Raw genomic sequence first — 20,622 nt, 5'->3', positions numbered from 1 at the left:
ATACTAAAAAAATAAATAAACATTGTAAAATGGCACCCTGTATTGAATGTAAACGTTGTATAAATGGAAATAAACAATTCTCCAGCGATTTAATTTTTTTCCCCTTCCTTTCTTTAGTCCACTTGACATGGAGCCACAGTTAACTAGTTTGGGGCACATTTTTACTTGAAAAAAAGTATTTAAAATGATCAAGCTTTGGCTTTAATGACACTGTGTAGGTTACTATCTATACATTACGTTGCTCTATTTAAAAGTAACAAGATAAAAGCACTTCAGCACATAAAATTAAGATTGTCACTTATAGACTACACCCTCCCGTTTACCTATAAGAAATGCCTCAAAATATCTTTAAATTCTTTATTGATGATTTAATTGTAGACAACTAAAATGGCATTTTACTTGCCAAAAAGTGATTGAATTGCTAAGATTTTCATGGAGGCTAAAATTGACCAAATAAGGGTTTTATGTTTTATCTGTTGATGTTACTGTACTCATACTGCCCACTGTATCATCATAAACACCCCAAAAATGGCACAGAAAAAAAGAAAAAAAAAAAGAAAATAATTTCCCTTGCCAAAATTGATTACAGTGTCCTGGTCACGTGTAAAGGGTTACATTTACCTAAATATTACTTTATTTATTATCTCTTGATGTTATTAGTGCCATCACAGGATGCTGGGTGTCTTCCACATTCATAAACACCTCAAAAATGGCAACAAATGATAATTTCCCTTGCCAAAAATTTATCACAGAGTCCTGGTCACCCATAAAGGCTTAAATTGGCATAAACATTACTTCATTTATTATGATGCTGGGTGTGTTCCACAATCATATTCGAATAAACATGAAAATATTCCGTCCGAATATCTGTTTCTTGTTATAACAGCTAGAAGGATTTACAGTTAAAATAGGAGAAACACGTGACTCCCCAGGAAGGGTCGTAACACCACTTGCCTCACGCACATAAGTGACCAAAACAAAGCAGCATGGAGACACTCCGTCTCCAACCACCTCTCAGGCAGCAGCCTGCACTCCCAAGTTCTACACGTCACCAGAACATAAACAACCGCAACACAATAAAAGCAGTGTTATACAAAATGGAAGGCCTGTAGTGTTTATTCTCTTACAGTAACAACTTATCAATTTTTTGGAGGAATTTATTTGAGAATTTTTTGGTTTTTAGTAATTGTGCAATAGAAAAGTAATCGCTAGATTAATTATCTAAATAGTCATTAGAATAGTCGACTATTCGATAAAATAATCGTCAGAATAATCATTTTAAAAATAATCAGTTACCCCCAACCCTACTTTTTAGAATACCAGGATAGGAAGGATGGTGTAGGTTTACGTTTATTAGATTGATACATAAATACTACCAATAAGAAAGTGTACGTAGGTGTGTGTCAGAAACAGCGTAAGGCTTAATGTCTTTTCCAAAAAAAACAGGTGATGGGCCGGTCTCCAGTCAAAATGCCCGGGCTGAATTTTTGTCCCAGTCCAGCCCTGGCTGTTACTTGTGTTTATTTGCGCTCTTGTTTGTATCCAAGTGCCCCGTGACCACTAAAATGTGCATTTCCACACAATTAAACAGTAAAAATACAATTTATTTATATTATATAAATAACTGTTAAAGTTCCCCAAATAATTAGTCAAATTGATCAGTTATAAAACTGCACTCCCTTTAGTGTGTCTTTAAACCTTCATCCTAGCAGCACCTGTTGAAGAGTGCCAGCGTCCTCCTACACTAACGTCTCGGTGTGAGCAGGGGCGGATTTAGCAATTTGGGGGCCCAAGGCGAACACAGACATGGGGCCCCTTACACTAAATTTTCGACAATCTTACCTTTAACTGGATTTGCGAAACTCTCCCCTCTTCTGACACGAGTTATTTTCCCTTTTTATTAGTCCTCCTCTTTTTTTCCTGTATTTCCTTCCCTTTGAGTGCTTTCAATATTTGCTCTGCTTTCTTTTTTCTGTCAGCGCTCCTGTCCATTTTGGTCTGTTTTCCTCCCTTTAAACATTTTCCATAGTCTTTCCTTTCTTCTTCCTTTTGATGTTTACATCGAAAAACGATGTCAGTTTCAGAAGTGAAGATAAAAGCTTTTATGAAGCAAGCTGCTTCTTTCTCTTATTGGAGCCACAAGGATAACTCCATGTCATGCTTAATGTTTTGACTATCGCTTTGAGTTTGTTACGAATGCTCCCGCCTCTCTTCTTATTCATATTTGTGGTCTTATGGCACTTGGCAAACAACAATTTGGTGCATTACTGCCACCAACTGGATTGGAGTGGAATGACTACCAATCACTTCCTGTTTGTGCATCGCCGTCTTAATAACCCTCTTATGACCATAATTATAACAGGGCCGCCCGGTATTTTTTTTTAATCTTATAGCTGTAAAATTGTAATAAAAAGTGCAAAGTGTGTGTAACTCTTCTCCTTTTTTCAGAACAACCTCAGCTTTTAGTGTATGGTTTGTATTTCCAAACCACTATAACATTTCACGAAAAGAAACGTGAAGCCACTTCTCCTCCAGCTTCACTGGCTGCCAGTCAACTTCAGGGTTCATTTCAAGATCCTGGTTCTGGTCTATAGGGCCTTACATGGACAAGCACCATCTTACATTGGTGATCTTCTTAGTCCCTACACCCCCAGCAGGTCCCTGAGGTCCAGTGATCAAAGCCTACTGGTTGTGCAGCACCAGGCTAAAGACCAAAGGTGACAGATCATCTGCTGCTGTGGCCCCCAGACTCTGGAACTCTCTCCCCCTGAGCCTGAGCTCAGTGGACTCAGTGGTCTCCTTTAAAAAGCAGCCGAAGACTCACTTGTTCAGGCTGGCTTTTGTATGACCTTCTTCTCCTCTCTCTCTTTATTCTGCTCTCCCCACCTATTCCACCTTCCTCAGGATCCACTGATTTCCCTCTTTCCTATTCACTCTCTCTCTTTCTTAACATTTTTTCTTTTAAATCCCAATTGCCTATTTTTGCTCATTTTAAATATATTTTTAAACATTTTCTAAATGCTTTTTTATATTTATATTTTTGTTTTTGTGAAGCGCCTCGTGATTTTTATCTTGACAGGCGCTATAGAAATGATATTTTCTTCTTCTTCTTCTTCTTCTTCTTCTTCTTCTTCTTCTTCTTCTTCTTCTTCTTCTTCTTCTTCTATTTAGAATGTATTTCTATTACAGCCTTTAAAAAATCAGCTTAAAAGTGAAAAAAGCAAAAAACGGATTTGAATTTTTTACAGTTATTACTGAACAGGAACTTCAAAATTACTGGGCAAACAATTTAAACTTTGAACTGAAATGCATCTATTCTTAAAAAAGTTTGAACCTTGGTGTCTTGTAGCAGTTTTAAGACCATTTATTTTGTAAACTTTCAGACGTTTTTAATTGATGTGGTAGACCTTGAAGCAGTTTCTCTCCAGCTGCAGGCAGAGTCCTGCACACCTCACACCGCCATGGGGTGCTTCTCTGGCACACTGTGCACTGCTATACCAAAAACATCTGTTTTAGCAAAAATAATTATTTATTGTAAAAAGATAAATAATGCTGGAATGATGCTGAATCTTACAATTACCAAATAGTTGAGGGTTGTTCAAATAAAAAAATAAAAAATAAAGACTGAACAAATGTTCATATCCTGGTTCACTGGAGATCTGTCCTTCTTCATGGTCACTGACTTCAGATATAAGCCTTCTGGGACACCTAATAGATCGTGCTGATTTTCTTTGAGGTATTTCCATAATTTCTTGCTGGCTTTTTATGCTAATTAGCTTCCCCGTTCCGTTATCCGCTTTCACCGCGGCGCTGCGCTCCGTTTCAATCAGGCTGTACAGCAGGATTTCCCCTCGTAGCGATATTTTCCCTAACTCTGATTGCTTCATGCTATAGATCGTTGGAAAGCTGCTTTTATGTACTTTTAGGAACCGTTGGAATTATTTGAATCTGATCAGCCATTCAAAAGTTATAAAACGGAGCATTTTGGATGACAAACTCAGCACGTCTCTGAATCTTTGTTGTGATTCGGTGCGCTCAAGACAGGGAATCCCGGTGGCTACCGTAATGTATTGTATATGCACGGAAAGCCCCATTTTTTATCTTTTCAGCACTTTTGGAATTTTAATGATATCTTGAATGGTTCAGGAATTATGGTAATGAGAAGTGCGCATGTCCAATCCTGTCTGCGGCCACAGGTTGGTAATAAGAATATTGTGGCATTAACAGAGGGGTGCTGGCGGTCAGGGCTAGGGGGCCCCCCAACATAAGGGGGCCCCAGGTGGCCGCCTACCTATGCCTAATGGTAAAACCGCCTCTGGGTGTGAGTCTGAACGGCCATCTGGGACTCTCTCCAGCCTCGGTGCGGTTCCTGTCGGCTGTTTGCAGCTCGGCTGTGGTGAGAAGAGCCCCTCTGTGGTGTCACCATCTGCTGAGTGACTGCATCGCAGCTCCTGGTGTGTTACAATCTGAATAAAGCCTAAAGCAGAGTGGAGGGTTTCTTTGTTAAATAACACGACCCACTTTTAAAAAGATGTACTCAGTGTTTGCTTTGTTATGCTGTAGCCTCGACGTTGTGTCTGGTTTCACGCCCGTCCAACAGAAAGCGCTGAGCATGAAATGAATAACACGGTCATGGAAGGACAGAGATGAGATCTCAACAATCAAAGAGTAAACTTTTATTGAACTCAGAAAATTAGAATTTTTATTCACACTGGGATTTTATTCTGGACTGAAACTTTTTGTTTGGGTTCTGATTCTTTTTTATTTAACCAGGAAGAAAATCCCAGAGTCGGTTTCTGCTCTTCAGAAGTTCACAGCACTCCCACCACCGTTCAAATACCATTGAGTTATTTCAGCAGGCATCCACAGAAGAGGAGCTCATGCATGGAAAAGTGATAAAGTTATTTCACGCAAAACTTTACACGCACACAGATCAGCTCTATTTCTGCAGATTACAGTTACCGGCTTGACATTAATCTCCAAATACAGCAGATCTCCCGTTGGGAGGATTTCAAAAAGAAAGCAGCTTAAGCATGGACGTAATTTTCACTTTAGAAGTGGGGGGGACACGGGGATGGGTGGGTGGGGGGTGGGGGTGGGGGGTATCTTTACAGTATGCTCTAATGGGAAACAGGCTTCAACACAGACGGTTGTTTTCCGCTTGGTCCTAGAGCTCAACCAGTGTCAATTCAATATAGCGTAATATTGTTTTTGGATGGTAAAAAGTGCAGGGGTCAAAACTTGACTTTGGAAAAGTGGGGGGGACATGTCCCCCCCCCCCCCAAATTACGTCCATGAGCTTAAGAATAAAGGAAAGCTCAACATGAAAGTCTTAGAATAACTTAGAGAAAATGAAGAGGACACCTATTGTTTTACTTCTGAAAGCTTATTATTTAACCAAAAACAGATTAAAACATTTTAATTCTCAGGGCATATGGGAGAAATATGTTCCACTAAAACTAATATTCCTCATAAATCAGTGAGTCTGACAAGTATAAGTCTGTAATTCTGTGTTTGTGGTATCTGAGCCATAAGGAGGTGCATCTCCAACCCTGAACTTCACCATCCACTTGGTTTTTACTCAGAATTTATGTGCTTGAATATCAAAGGCAAATCTGCTTAAAAGCTCATTTCTTGGTCAGAAAAGAGTTGCTTCAAATTAGAACCACATCTTTAACGTCTTAAAGTCAAAACAAGGAGCCACATCATCACTTCATTGGGTAAACAAGCTTCCAGATGAGTTATATTTAAAATTTGATCTGTTCAGCTCTATGCGAGGCTATGTGATGAGGCACATATACAAGATATGGTTAAAACCAGTGTTAATATTGCAATATTTAAATATTCAGTTTATGATTTCTAAATACTAATCACAACATAGTATTCCTGGAACTGCGGCCCAATCTCAATACTCGCACTTGCACCCTTCATTTGCACATTCCCAGCCAGGGGTGCGCGTGCGTAGGGTGTCCTGATCCTCAAGTGCGGAAGTTGACCACGCCCCCATTGCACCATTAATCTGCACTTCACCCAAGCCAAGTCCGCAGCGATGCAGACCTCGGGCAAGGGAATTACCCACAAGTCATTGCTGCAGGAGAAAAGGCTCAAGTTCCTTATCTGAAAATTTGTATTTTCTAATTAAATGAGTTCATGTTAGGATGACTATTTAATGCTCTGAATGTTTTAGACAAAGCAGCAACAAATGTAAATTTAGTTCAAATAATTGCTTTATTGGTTGCCTGAAAGTTGATAATAAAGGTTTTTGAAAAGTTTCACAGTGACCAGCATCGCAGCATGCGTTACGATCGATGACGCAATGCTCCCTGTCTCAATTCGGTAATTATTTGCACACGTGTTCACCACGCACTTGAACCCTACGGCACACTTTATCCAAGTGCACTTTGCTGAAGACTGCAGGGCGCAGTGCGAGTATTGAGAATGGGCCCACAGGGACAGTTCAGATCTTTCTGAGCGAGTTCCTTAGAGAAACAGAGTTTTATTCGACCAGATTGATAAGCTAACGGCTAGTCTGAGCCAGGCAAAACAACACGATTCTCAAAAATGTCACAGTAGTTCATCCCCATGATGTTTTATGAATGTTTCCATCAAAATATATTTGACTTATTTTCATAGAATCCCATGGTTAGCGGTTAGTGGTAGCACTTCCTGTTAGGTGTGTAACGCTTTTATGGCAGTTTTTTTTATTCACTTTGATCCTGCTCAGACTCAGATGAACAATCTGGTCAGAAAAAAAAGTTCAAAAGAGTCACACTTCACATCACTTTAAGTCAACAGTAACATCAAACTGATAAGGCCTAAAATGTAGACAGAAATATATTAGAAATTGCTTCAATATGCAAGTAATCATTTTTAAATCACAACAGCGTGAAGCTCTAAAAACTTGCTGTGGCTTTGAGACAGAAAGGTTGCTGTGTATACAACAGCTGTGTGCAATAGAAATAGAAAAAAGGTATAATATGGATGTAAAAGTAAAATTTCTTTAGGCAAATATTTGATTAAAACAAGTCCAAAATTAGCTATTCAGTGAATAAGATTGCCGCTTTTCTTTGCCCAAGCACTATTTAGCAGAGTGAGAATCGTCGGGAGTTAATATTCATCTTAGTGACACCGATGAGCCTCAGTGGTGCCGAGAGTCCGAGTCCTGGGGTGACAGGGCACTCACACAGCAGGTCCGACAGCTCGTCCTTCTCCTCCAGGCCAAAGGTGGCGTCGTTGAGCATGCTGCGATGCTCGTGGCACATCTGCTCGATTTTGAGCAAATTGATGTCATTCCGGAGTCGTATGAGCTGCCTCGCTAGCTGCTGGTCCTGCAAACGCATATCCGTCTGCAAAAGAGAGAATTAATGCTAGAAAGTTCAATTCAAACATATTTATGTCATCTACATTAACCAAAGAGCCCTTTAGTTTGTAAGTCTTCTGGTGCGGCAGAGACCCCCCAAAACACGGTGGGACATCCATAAACAAACTCCTCCGTTTTGTTCACTATGTCCATGCACCTGCACGAAGATCACAACCATGTGAGGTCTTTGTGGAGAAACTTTGTGCTCCCACACTGCGAGAGCTCATCAGCGGCTTTTTGTGTGCTCGCTGCAGGCTCACGGACCACGGCTGAATGTGCAGAGTAATTGAGCAAAGTAAAGATGATTACACTTGCAGAAACCCTGTGTCACTCTGTTGTCCGATTCCCCGTCCATCACACTGTCCAACATGCAGGATTCTTCTGGTTGCTAATTGGACAGCATTAGCTTTGTTAAACTCAAACTGGCTAACTAACATAAAGGTTTGTGCAAATTTTGGTCATTTTCTTTAAAAATTGAACAAAGAAGCCTCACCAGCTCTCTTCTGAGCCAAGACAGAGCTTCATCGATGCTTTCAAACCCCTTCAGCACACCCGATAGCAGCTTGCCCTCATTCTCCTCTGCAGTGTGTGTCACTGGGTCCCCTTTAGCCTCCTCCTGGAACTGGTATTTTCCAGTCCCTGACTCTTTGAAGCTTTCTGCCTCCAGCTGGGCTTTCCACTCCAGGTAAGACGGTCGTCTGGTCTGCAGTCTTAACTTCTCCGTCAAAGCTTTTAGAGTCAATAGATGATCATCTGCAGGCAAATCTGCACTTTCCTCACAGGCTACTTCCTGCAGCTTATTGAGCCTGCTCACCATGATCTGTGGAGTCGAAGTTGCGTCCATCATCAATCTGTTAAATGCAAAAGATACAAATAGAGTAAAATAATACCATAAATAAATGGAGCATCAGCTTGGGGAGGCATGCACACCTTCTGTTTTCTGTCAGAGAGTTCCTCTTTAGTTGTGATACTTGCAGAGAAAACCAATGACAACCATTTATAATGCACCAAACCTTTCAAGGACTGCATGTTGGCTAACAATACTTTCATCCTAAAACTGAATGCTAAGCTTTTTTCAACAACACCTCTTAGATTTTCTATTAATGAAAACAAACTATTTCCATAACAACCAATAATACTCTAAGGCAGGGCAATCCAATTTGAGGCCTGGAGGGCGGGTATCCAGCACGTTTTAGTTTGAACCCTTCTTCGACGCACCTGATTTCAATCAGCAGGTGATTAACAGGCTTCTGTAGAGCCTGATGAGCTGCTGCACAGGTGATTCAACCAAATCTAGAGTGTAGGAGCAGAGAAACCACTAAAACATGCTAGATTCCAGACCTCCAGGCCTAGAATTGAATACCCCTGTCCTAAGGCAAGTTTCCATCTGTTGTGAACTGAAATTATTGCCTCAACCAGTCTTAGGACATCCAAATAATTAAGACAATTTGAGCCATTTTTAAAATACTCTGCAAAAACACCTCCTGGAAGCTGATTAGAAGGCAGGCACATCCAGCATGTGGGCAGAACAGTGTTGTTACTTGACACCGTGCCCTTGTGTTAAGCAAACCGTGCATTTCATTATGTCACTGTCGTGACTAATACGAAGGTCCTTGGTTATGAGGCTGAGTTGTGGTTCTTTAGATTGAAGGACCAAAGACGACCTACAAAACATATCGAACACCGTCCTAACGTTTCTGCAAAATCTGCATTAACTGTCTTTTTTCCCATCATCCTCTTCTAAGAGTTCAAATCCAATCATAATAGTCATAAAGCACGCGTTTGCAACAGGTAAGTGCATTTTTCTGCTAAGTATCTGAAGGGAATAGGGCTTTCCAAAATAATGCACATGCCTTACATTGTTCGTATTATTTAAGCACAATTCAAACTGTATAAATCAGAGATGTCCAATATTACTGGACGATATCGGCATTAAAACGTTACACTAGAAATTATTGTATTGGTTTGAATAACACAACTTTTACATATCATGCACAAATTCAACATCCAACTCATCAGTCACTTCTCTAACACAAAATACAACAGACCCGAGGTTTCGTTTAGAGATATTATTGTTTGTTTGGCCTAACTTAAATTAAAGTAGTTATATTTAAACATGATGATTAAAGTATGTGTGATACAAAATATGTAATGTTAGTTACCTAAAATTACTCAGTTTTTCTTCATTCATGAGGACAAGATCCTGTTTATATTGGTATTGGGTTTTGTTGTATCCACTGGATGCGTAAGCGGCGCGTGACGTAACGAGCGTGTCTTACCCACAAGCTCCCCTCCCACCGGGAGCACATCAGACACAAAACAGCAGCCAGACTGTTCCATGCAGCTCGTCTCACGATGTTACAAAATCACAAAATTGCAAGATCACTCGTGATTTCAGCAGTTCATGCAATAACAAGCAATGTTAAAGATGACAGCATGTGTCCAAACATGTCTGTGTTTTATTTTCTGTCTGCAACAAAGGTTTCTCGGGACATGACATTGTTTTTCACTAGTTAAGCAACTGGAAATCTGCATAAGACTTTTGTTTTGGAACGTTTGTGGATGTTTTACACTGCTTTAGCTGTTTGACTTCTTGTCAGGCCCGATTTCAAATGCAGAGCTTGATTCGGAGCATCGTGTCCAGTGGAAACGCACCCCTCCACGATAACGGTGGCTACTTTCTCTGTGTTTCACGGATGTTGTGCATCGCTATCGTGTCCAGTGGAAGTTAGACTAAATCGGTATATCGGATATCAGTAAAAATAAAAGTCAATATCAAACATCCCTAAAATAAATACAAAATCAGTGACACTAATGCAAGTTTTCAAACGCATGTTGCAAGGCCATGGTCCTAAAGATCAGTTAGAAGCGGGATTGTGATAAACTGGTTGATAGTTGGAAATCTCCGTATAAACGATGCCAAACATTTTGGTAGTAGCTTTAGGCTAGCTCGAGCAGTTCTCAAACCATCATCTGAAAGTTTGTCTCTGACCATCTAAATAGAATTTTCCTTGACCATCATTAAATAATTCCATGCTAGGCTACGTGCCATAAAACTCTAAATGTTCTTCAGCTTCATTTATGCTTTTCTATACACCCCAAACTACAACCAGTTTTCTGTTTGAAGGCGGCGCAAACAAACAAACCTGTGAGCTTCTGCTCTGAGTCCTTGTTAGTGCTCAGTTATTCCATAATGAGCCCCGCAGAGAAGTCACTGCTCTTGTGTCTAACGAGCGACTCGGAGACTTGTCGTTCATGGTAGAATGGACGTCTGGCTGGCAAAAGTAGCTGATTTGTGAATGCCAACAAACAAGTCCACTTCATACTCTTCATGGGAATCAATGTGTCCCCTGAGACCCTGTTGAGCAGACCTCTGTGTGAGTGTGTGTGAGTGTGTATCTAATCTGCAGAGACTGTACTGTTTACACTAACTAATAAAAGGATAGATTTTTATTACAAATAGCTGAGCAAGAGATGTGCAAACATTTGCTCAGCTTCTACTGTCACAGTTTAACGTATTAAATATGAAACTCAGCCCATGTCACGTGCCAAATGTACTTTATTTTGCTTTCAAACTGAATTTACCACACCAGTTAAAATCATTTTGCAGGGTTGGACTATGTGACATGCCAAAACCTGCAGTCTGACTAAGCAGCTTAGAAAGTTTGGCTCCCATATCTGGAACATGTGTACAGAACAAATACCCTTTTCAGCCTGTGGGCCGATGCTTCTCAGATAATAGTTGTTGTTCCTTCAGATGTTTGTACTTTAGAGGATTATGGAGAATTTTAGCAAAAAAATGTATGATCTATTCATTTATTTAGTCTAAAGTGACAGATTCAATCAGTCAATCAAATTTAATTTATAAAGTGCTTTTCAAACAAAGTGCTTTACAAAATGACCCCAAATCCTCATAACAGTGACGGTCACAGGAGGAGCTTAGATAGCTGAAGGAGGCAGAAGCTTCCTGAAACAGTTTTAGTAGCTGCACCTTAACCAACAGGTACTTTTGTGTTTCCTTTAGAAGGAAATAAAGAACTAAAAATTAAGTTATATTGTGTTATTTTTGCACCTCAAATAGGACTATAAGAAAAATGCTAATTAATACTCTGTAAAAAACAAGTATTTGTCTAGATATTTATGATAAAGTTAACGTTGATATAAAAATATTTATGTTATTCATGTTTTTATTGTACAGCACTTTGGTACACGTTGTTTTTATTAGTGCTTTATTAAAAAACTGGATTGGATATTTATTTATAATCAACACTAAAAACGTATTTTCTTTCAGTTAGAGATTTGTGTTATTATGAGAGAATTTATTTGATAAAATGTTAGTGTATAGGCTAGAAATCAGGATTATAAATGGTAAAAATAAGTAAATAAATAAACTTAAAGGCTATTCGGTTTCAGCTTAAACGTTTAACCTGTTTTTCTACATTTTGAGGCACTAACTTCTACAGCTAACAAGCCAACATCGTGTTTTTTTTCTCAGATTTAACTTCAAATATTTAAAATACAATTAATAATTTGGTCTAATACAAAACTGTTTACCTGGTAAGAACGTCGCTGCGTCGGTAGAAACCGGAGAGCGCCTCGTTCTGCCAGCTCTCAGGGACACTCGTTTCTGAGTGGAGTGCATACCGGAGGAGGGGCGGGAACACCGCGTCACGCTCTGGCTGCTTGGAAACACCCTCAGAAACGGATTCGGGCTTCCCGCGGCGTGGATACCATCGCAAGTGCGCCACAGTCTGATAAGCAGGCATCATTACCTCACATTTACTCAGAAAGAAATCAGAAAGACACATTTTCTCATTTTTTATTTTATTCTTTATGTTTTTTTTTAATAAATTATGATAATCTAAGAATAAATAAACAAATTCACAAAAAAATGCATCAAATATAAACATGAACTTTCCATCTGAAGTGTGAAGCTGTGTGCCATGTTGACGTATAAAAGTGGAATTATTTAAAAGTATAAACAAACACATCTGTAGCATTTTAGTGCTGATTGTCAAAAGGGTTTAGTGTCGGTTATAGGGACATAAAAAGTGTGTGCTACTTTTACTGTTGGTGGATTCTAAACAGACTAACCACAGAACTGACCTGTGGCAAAAGAAACTTATTACAATATTAAACCACAAATAAGACATAAAAAAGTTCTACAAGACATATCAGTGTGCAAAATGACAATAATTCTGTTTATTTAACTAATAGCATCATGTCGTTGGTCCCTCCTCCAGCAGAAGCCATATTGTTTTGACTCTTTCCTTTATAAAGCCAGCTCCTCGATGTCATCATCAAACGATGTGATGGCTCGGACAGCCGGTCTGCTTTCTGCTACCTGCAGGGTGTTGATGGAGGATGCTGGAGGGACGGATGAGCCAGAGCTGAAGCTGAGGAGTCCATCCCATCTTGAACGCTCTCCGCTGGGAGCCGGAGGGCTGTTAAGGACCTCCATTCTGTTACAAGTTCTAAGGTCGTCGTCTGTCAGCATGGCCTGTGCACCAAAGAGTTGCTGCAAGAGGCTTGCCTTCTTGTCCCTCTCCACTTTCTTCTCCTTCTCTGCTCCACTGAAATAAAACAGTCCTGCGTCTCCGTCCTCTTTGGGTGGAGGTGCAGGGAAGCCAGAGGAAGCTCGAGAGGTGGAATGCCCAAACGAAGGCGCGTAGCCTCCAAACGCCAGCTCATCACTGGAGGTTTGGGACTGCAGCACTCTCCTTCCGATTCCCGCCGTCACACTGCCGCTGTCAACACCGGGTCGTCTCCTTCTGTCTCTAATCCCAACAGGAACACCACCCTTCTCCTCTAACTCCATCAAAGTGTTTCGGTTCTTCTGCTCAGGAGGATGGAAGTCACCAGGAATCCTCGTGGACTCGGAGAGGGGTCCATTGTTCAGACGGTCTGTTTCTCGCGTCTCTTTCTTCTGACATGCTTCCTGTGCTGCTTGCTGATTGGACAGAGACTCTTGGTTCCACCTCATCACCTCCTCCTGGACATGACCTCGTTTCCAGTAGTTCTCCTCTTGAGTCTGGTTAAAAAGGGAACTTGTTTTCCTTCCAACTTCCTCTTCCTTCTCCAAACCTAAAAAACAGATTTAAATAGAAGATCCTGACTGTTGTTTTCATCTTTTCCCCCCATCATAAGTTTATTTTTACCATCACTTGGTCTGATGGCCTTCTCGTTAAGCACATTCAGATCCGGACCCAGTCGCTGTTTCTGTTCTCTTTGCTTCACCAGCTCCTTCTCCACATCCTTCTTTTTCCTGACTTCATCCACGCTCTTCTGCACCTCCACCTGTGGTCTGACTCTATCGAGGTGCTGCGGAGAGAGTTTTACAACCGAAAGAGCATCAGGAGGAGGATGAGAGAGTGGTTGGTGATGAAATGCAGATCTGATCACCTTTAGAGACAGGTACTCATTAGGCGCCTGCTCGCTGAGCTCATGAGCCTCGCTGATGCCAGGGGGGGGCGTGGGGAAATCCAGACTGGAAGCTCTGTCTTCGGTCTGTACCGCCTTGGTGCTGTTCCTGCTGGGGCCTGCGTGGAACACAAACAGAATATTTAGTTTTGTTGTTCTGAGTTGTGAGGGTTCCTGTTGCTTCTACCTTTCTGCCTCGTGCCACCGTCGGCCTCCCTTCGTAACGAGGGCTTCATCATGCGGTTGGCGTAAATATTCCTGGCATCTAGTTCTCTTTCTTTCTCCTATGAAAGAAAAAAAAGCAACATGATAGCATCTCAGGCTGAGGTGTGAGCTGTGGCAGCGGCTCGAGCATGTTGCACCTTGAGTTTACTCGTCAGCCGTTCCGTCTCCTCCTGCAGATTCTTGATCTCCTCCAGAGCGCCGATCGTCTTCTTCCTCTCTGAAACCAGCTGCCTCTGATGGCTGCTGTTGCTCACCTCGATGCTGCGCTCCAGTTCCTGCAAAAACAAAATAACATTAGCAAATGTTTTTAAAGAAAGTGATTTCCTTTAATCACCACTTTTCAAGTGAGTTCACCTTAATTTTGCGCTCCGCCTCTTGGGCTCGTGTCTTCTCCTCCTCCAGCTTGCGGCTCAGTTCGTCTCTGGCTCCTAACTCTCGCTGGTCGATCAACTTCTTCAGTCGCGTGATGGTCACGTGGCTCCTCTGCAGCTGCTCCTGGGTGTCCTTGGACCGGCGCTCCGCCGCCCTTTCTCGCTCCTGCGTGCGCCGGAGTCTCTCACGCAGCACGTGGATCTCGTTGGAGTGACGTGACAGAAGCTGGGAGATCTCACTCTCTGTGTCGTCGTAATGCCGCAGCGCTTTCTCCTGACGCACCTGAAGCTGTAAAATGTAAAAGAACATTTCCAGTTTAGACCAAAAATACATTTTAAAATCAAAATTCTAAATTTTCCAACTGGAACAGAAAAGCAGTGTCAGACCCACTTGTTTGAGGATGCGGTTCTCCTTCTGCAGTTCATCTGTGCGCTGCTGCATCTCAGCGAGAGCGTTACGCAGCTCGTTGATCTTCAGGAGGCGGGCGGAGAGCATCTTCTTGGTCACCAAGTCCAGATCTTTAGGTGGAGTTGAATCCTTGCTGTGGGATCGGGGCCCCCTGTGATGCTGTTGGGCCAGGCCCCCAGGTCGCTGTGGTCGAGACACACCCCTGCGCCATGCACCACCTGCTAAGAGGAAGAGAAAAAAAAAACAATACACTGTGACAAAAACTTTGACTTGATTTATTTGGTGACTTCAAAACAATTCAATAATGAGTATTAAGTTTAACTATTGAGCATATACTGCCATCGCCTGGACAGTAAGTAAAACTACAGCAAAGAGCTTCTTGGTATAAATACCAGTTTTGTGGAAAGAGTTTCTGGACATCGGCTTTGCCCGCAGCCCTCTTTTAGAAGTGGGGGATGGAGTCCGAGAGCGGGGGAATGGTGAAAGGGAGCGCTCTGATGGTGTGACGTTCTCATAATCGTCTGAGTAAAATGACCCATCACTTCTTCCCTCTCCATCTGACATTCTGTCCCGATCTGGATCTGAACCCCACGTTCGTGTTTTAGATCTGCTCCTGACACCGCCTTCATTTTTGTGATCTTTATCCTGAGAATTCCTTTTGTGCTTCCTGACGAACGACGTTCGAGACTCTTCCCTTGTGCTTCGATGGGAATGACGACTCAGATCCCGGTTGTCTTCGATTGGATCGTCTTTTTTTCCAGCATCCATGTTGTCACCTCAATCAGGTTTGCTGGATTTAGAAAAAGAGAGACAGAATTGAGGCAGAAAGCAACTAATCAAGGCGAAATTTAGGAATAAAAATAATCCTGTAGGCTTTTATTAAAACATTTATACTAGAAAAATATGGACACCACCATTTTTAAACTGATCTAAGCAGCTAGCACAACTGGTTTCCCTAAGGTTTACTGTATTATGTGTCTTGGTCACCAAGCAACCTGGCATGTGAGGTAGAACTTCCCATGGGACTGCATTAAGTCTGATATCACCACATAACCAGTGTTGCCTTGTGCTTCTCTGCCGCTGTGACTGGAAGAGGAGCTGCATTAGGGACATGGTGAGACATGACATGTTTGGCAGAGAATCACTGAGATGGAAGAGTGTGTCTGTTTCTCAAAGATGCTTGTCGATTTTAAAATTAGAGTCTATATTAATTTTGTTAGGCAATTAGCAATTCTACCAAGATAGATGCCCGCTTCTGGTTTACTAAAGAACCAAATAACACATTCTGCTTACAGTAAAATGTACAAAGAAACAAAATAAAAGGGGTAAACATATAAAACAGGTATTTAGCTGCTTCTCACTAATAATCTAAATTATATTGATACTATTCCAATAAATAATGATTTTTAAAGAACACAAACCTGTTTGAGGTGCAAGATAAAAAAACACTGAAATTGGGAAAAAAGCATCAATGAACACGAAGTAAAGCAGGCTGCATATGTAAACAAACCTACCTTACATCAAAACTCAAACCTATTAATATCTTTTAAACATCAGACAGAAATAAACAAACATTTAAAACACAACCCCCATCTGGAGAAAACGATTTTTCTCACACTCTGCATTTATTTTCAAACTACTCTGCTGCTTTATCTGCATTATCGAGATTATTATCTCGCATTATATGTTTGTATTTTCAATATAACAGTCTAAGAAGGTAAAATCTGTAAAAACAAACGTAAATCACGCTCTGACTCTGGAAGCAGTCCATGTGTAATCGACGGGTATATTATTACCAGACAGCAGCTAAACATAACCTAAAGGCAATTACACACTTCCATTGGGCTATTTTCACGTGTATGCATATGAAAAATACCATAAATGTAGCAAAGAAAAAATGAATAAATCCAACACTACGGAGCCTAAGCCTAAAGATTAACAACACCGTAAAGTTAGCGGTTGTCGGAGACAGCTACTAGTCCGAGTCCCACAACAACAATCGAAAACTAGTCAACAAGTAGATTGTGGATTAAGGCACAAACCTAGAGTGTGTTCAGTTTAAATGTATATAACAAATATGTGTATATGGTCTACGGTTAGGACAAGCGTGCCTGTATTTGCGCCTATTTCAAGCACATTTCTAAATTTAGTTTTCCGAGTGTTAGCTAATATTAGCCTATTAGCTAGAACTACTAGCAAGCTAGCTTGATTTTAGCTGGTTTATTTCTAACGTTAAGAATTATAATTCTGAGCTACCTCCCTTTTGTGGAATAAAACTATAATGACGAATGTTTTAATTAAATGTGTAACGTTATAATCCGCAAAAAAAAAAAATCAGTGACTATCAAGAATTTCCGTTACCTTTATCTTTTAATCCAGGCTGCTTCGGTGTAGCTCGCGACGCCGTGCCATGGCAACCGCAGCACGTATGGGTTGCAATATCTCTTATCGCCGAGAGAGGACGCTGATGATCTCGTTGCAGCCATAGCTGTAAACATATTTGAGTACGTATACACAAAAATAAAGTTGTGTTTTATTCACCTAAATTCCATAAAGAAATGGGATTACTGTGTATGAAATTGACTAAATAAAAAACTATAATCAAATTATATTCATTTGTTTTGTTTTGGTTTGTTTTAATATTTTAGTTAATTGCATTTTAAGATAATCAATGACCAACGGAGTCCAAACATTGCAGAACAAGGGGGCTAAAATCTCCAAGTAGAAAGTTCCTTCAAGCCACGAAATGCTTATACTATAAAAAGTAATAATTCATTGTATTTATCTTTTTGCCCCTGCTAATTTTTAATAACTATGAATGAATAGAGCAATGTATTTTTGTCATTAAATCAACTGTAAATCTTTGTTAATAGGAGATTTTTTTAAAAGGACTTCTGTTTGGCTTGAGAAAAAAACATACAATTCTCTAGACTTATAGAGCCATATGTTTTCCAATTCTAGGTTTTGAAAATACATTTCAGTCCTTTATCATCATCAAAAACATGATCTGAGTTAGTATTTTTTCAGCCATGCTTAATGCATTTAGTCAAGTAAGAGACGGGGGACTCAGAAATTCTTCTAGGGTCTCTGGTCCAAAATGTTTAGCAGTCTGAAATGTTGTTTACTTTTTTATTTGATTTCAGAATATTTATTGAAATAACAAATTGTAATGTGTGAATAAGAACATGATCAAAACCTTCCAAATTAAGACAATGCATGGTGGAGGAGTTTGAGTGCCCTAATGATCCTAGGAGCTATGTTGTCTGGGGCACTTTGTGCCCCTGGAAGGGTCTCCCTTGACAAATTGGTCTTAGGTGAAGGGTGAGACAAAAAACGGTTCAGAGGATCTTTCATGGATTTACAATCAAAGAGTCGGAGTACCCAGCCCGGAGGGTTACCGGGGTCCCACCCTGGAGCCAGGCCTGGAGTTGGGGCCCATGAGCGAGCGCCTGGTGGCCAGGCTTTTGCCCATGGGGCCCGGCCGGGCCCAGCCCGAACTGGATACATGGGCTCATCCAACCGTGGACCCACCACCCGCAGGAGGAACATGAAGGGTCCGGTGCAGTGTGGATCGGGTGGCAGACCGAGGCGGGAGCCTTGGCGGTCCAATCCCCGGACAAGGAAACTGGTTTTTGGGACATGGAACGTAACCTCGCAGAGGCAACCTGGCAGAGGTTGAGGGTACCGGCTAGATATAGTCGGACTCACCTCGACACATAGCATTGGCTCTGGAACCCAAGTCCTTGAGAGGGGTTGGACACTTTCCGTTGCTGGAGTTGCTTCGGGTGAGAGGCGGAGGGCTGGGGTTGGCTTTTTGTTAGCCCCAAGACTCTCTGCCTGTGTGTTGGGGTTTACCCCGGGGGACGAGAGGGTAGCTTCCCTGCACCTTCGGGTCCAGGAACGGGTCCTGACTGTTGTTTGTGCTTATGGGCCAAATATCAGTTCAGAGTACCCAACCTTTTTGGAGGCCCTGGGATGAGTGCTAGATAGTGCTCCATCAGGGGATTCCATTGTCCTGCTGGGGGATTTCAATGCTCACGTGGGCAATGACAGCATGACCTGGAGGGGTGTGATTGGGAGGAACGGCCCACCTGATCTGAACTCGAGTGGTGTTTCGTTATTGGCAAGCCGCAGTTTGGCCATAACAAACACCATGTTCGAACATAAGGATGCCCGTCGGTACACTTGGTACCAGGGCAGCCTAGGTCGCAGGTCGATGATAGACTTTGTAGTTGTATCATCTGACCTGTGGCCGTATGTTTTGGACACCCGAGTGAAGAGATGAGTGGAGCTGTCAACTGATCACTCACTGGTGGTGAGTTGGATCAGATGGCAGGGGAAGATGCCGCGTAGACCTGGCAGACCCGAAGGCATAGTGAGGGTCTGCTGGGAACACCTGTAAAGACGGTCTTCAACTCCCACCTCCGGCAGAGCTTTGACCGCATCCCGAGAGCAGTGGGGGACATTGACTCCGAGTGGGCCTTGTTCCACTCTGCGATTGTTGAGGCGGCTGTTGCTAGCTGTGGTCGCAAGGTTGCCGGTGCCAGTCGTGGTGGAAACCCCCGTACCCACTGGTGGACACGAGAGGTTCAGGGAGCTGTCAGGCTGAAGAAGGAGGCCTACAGGGCGTGGCTGGTCTGTGGGTCTCCGGAGGCAGCAGACCGGTACCGGATAGCCAAGCAGGGTGCATCAGTGGCAGTTGCCGAGGCAAAATCTCGGGCGTGGGAGGAGTTTGGTGAGGCCATGGAGAAAGACTATTGATCAGCTCTAAAGAGGTTCTGGCAAACTGTCCGGCGCCTCAGGAGAGGAAGATAGCAACTCACTCACATTGTTTACAGTGGGGATGGGGAGCTGCTGACGTCAACTGGGGCTATAGTCAGGCAGTGGAAGGAATACTTTGAGGATCTCCTCAATCCCACCTATGCACATTCCGAGGAGGAACCAGAGCCGGGAGACCTGGGGATGGACTGTCCAATCTCGGGGGCAGAAGTTGCTGAGGTAGTCAAACAACTACACAGCGGTGGAGCCCCATTGCATGGTCATGAGGGGCAGTTCCTGTGGAGTGGCAGACCGGGGTGGTGGTCCCCATCTTTAAGAAGGGTGATCTGAGGGTGTTTTCCAACTATAGGGGGATCACACTCCTCAGCCTCCCTGGAAAGGTCTACTCCAAGGTACTGGAGAGGAGGGTCCGATCGATAGTTGAATCTCAGATTGAGGAGGAGCAATGTGGTTTTCGTCCTGGCCGTGGAACTGTGGACCAGCTCTATACCCTTGCAAGGGTGATGGAGGGGGCATGGGAGTTTGCCCAACCAATCCACATGTGTTTTGTGGATTTGGAGAAGGCTTATGACCGTGTTCCCAGGGGCACCCTGTGGGGGACGCTCCAGGAGTATGGGGTGGGTGGCTTTCTGTTAAGGTCCATTCAGTCCCTTTACCAGAGGAGCGTACGTTTGGTCCGCATATCCGGTAGTAAGTCAGACCTGTTCCCAGTGAGGGTTGGACTCTGCCAGGGCTGCCCTTTGTCACCGGTTCTGTTCATTACCTTTATGGACAGAATTTCTAGGCGCAGCCGTGGTGTGGAGTGTGTCAAGTTTGGTGGCAGGAGAATCTCGTCTCTGCTTTTTGCGGATGATGTGGTCCTCCTAGCTTCATCCAGCTCTGACCTTCAGCTCTTGCTGGGTAGGTTCGTGGCCGAGTGTGAAGCGGCTGGGATGAGGATCAGCACCTCCAAATCTGAGACCATGGTTCTCTACCGGAAAAGGGTGGCTTGCCAACTCCGGGTCGGGAGAGAAGTCCTACCTCAAGTGGAGGAGTTTAAGTATCTCGGGGTCTTGTTC

General features: G+C 42.5%; 2 protein-coding genes across 7 annotated transcripts; both read right to left on the bottom strand.

Annotated features, from left to right (window-relative positions):
- Window positions 1-6,892: 6,892 nt before the first annotated feature.
- On the bottom strand, window positions 6,893-12,420 carry fam167ab (family with sequence similarity 167 member Ab). Of its 4 annotated transcripts, XM_054747870.2 has the most exons (4): window positions 11,915-12,420; window positions 7,854-8,211; window positions 7,670-7,748; window positions 7,064-7,346 (listed from the first exon to the last, which is right to left on the bottom strand). In XM_054747870.2, the coding sequence occupies exons 1-4, from the start codon at window positions 12,358-12,360 to the stop codon at window positions 7,288-7,290; spliced, it is 942 nt and encodes a 313-aa protein (XP_054603845.2). In that variant the 5' UTR covers window positions 12,361-12,420; the 3' UTR covers window positions 7,064-7,287. The 4 variants fall into 4 exon arrangements, with proteins under 4 accessions (XP_015802612.3, XP_054603846.1, XP_054603847.1 ...); XM_015947126.3 differs by lacking the exon at window positions 7,670-7,748 and having other exon boundaries at window positions 6,893-7,346; XM_054747871.2 differs by lacking the exons at window positions 7,670-7,748; window positions 11,915-12,420 and adding an exon at window positions 10,507-10,677 and having other exon boundaries at window positions 6,893-7,346.
- Window positions 12,421-12,540: 120 nt separating this feature from the next.
- Window positions 12,541-17,231, bottom strand: lca5 (lebercilin LCA5). 3 transcript variants are annotated; one of them, XM_015947124.3, is made up of 9 exons: window positions 17,147-17,231; window positions 15,178-15,575; window positions 14,768-15,006; window positions 14,360-14,665; window positions 14,143-14,280; window positions 13,968-14,064; window positions 13,763-13,899; window positions 13,519-13,681; window positions 12,541-13,444 (listed from the first exon to the last, which is right to left on the bottom strand). In XM_015947124.3, the coding sequence occupies exons 2-9, from the start codon at window positions 15,551-15,553 to the stop codon at window positions 12,633-12,635; spliced, it is 2,268 nt and encodes a 755-aa protein (XP_015802610.3). In that variant the 5' UTR covers window positions 15,554-15,575; window positions 17,147-17,231; the 3' UTR covers window positions 12,541-12,632. The 3 variants fall into 3 exon arrangements, with proteins under 3 accessions (XP_015802610.3, XP_015802611.3, XP_070398606.1); XM_015947125.3 differs by having other exon boundaries at window positions 14,768-15,003; XM_070542505.1 differs by lacking the exon at window positions 17,147-17,231 and adding an exon at window positions 16,207-16,287.
- Between the last annotated feature and the right edge of the window lie 3,391 nt (window positions 17,232-20,622).

The sequence above is a fragment of the Nothobranchius furzeri genome, chromosome 2 (assembly GCF_043380555.1).
Source record: "Nothobranchius furzeri strain GRZ-AD chromosome 2, NfurGRZ-RIMD1, whole genome shotgun sequence".
NCBI classification, from domain to species: domain Eukaryota; kingdom Metazoa; phylum Chordata; class Actinopteri; order Cyprinodontiformes; family Nothobranchiidae; genus Nothobranchius; species Nothobranchius furzeri.
The sequence above is the reverse complement of the archived record's forward strand: the minus strand, read 5'-3'. Positions and strand labels throughout refer to the sequence as shown.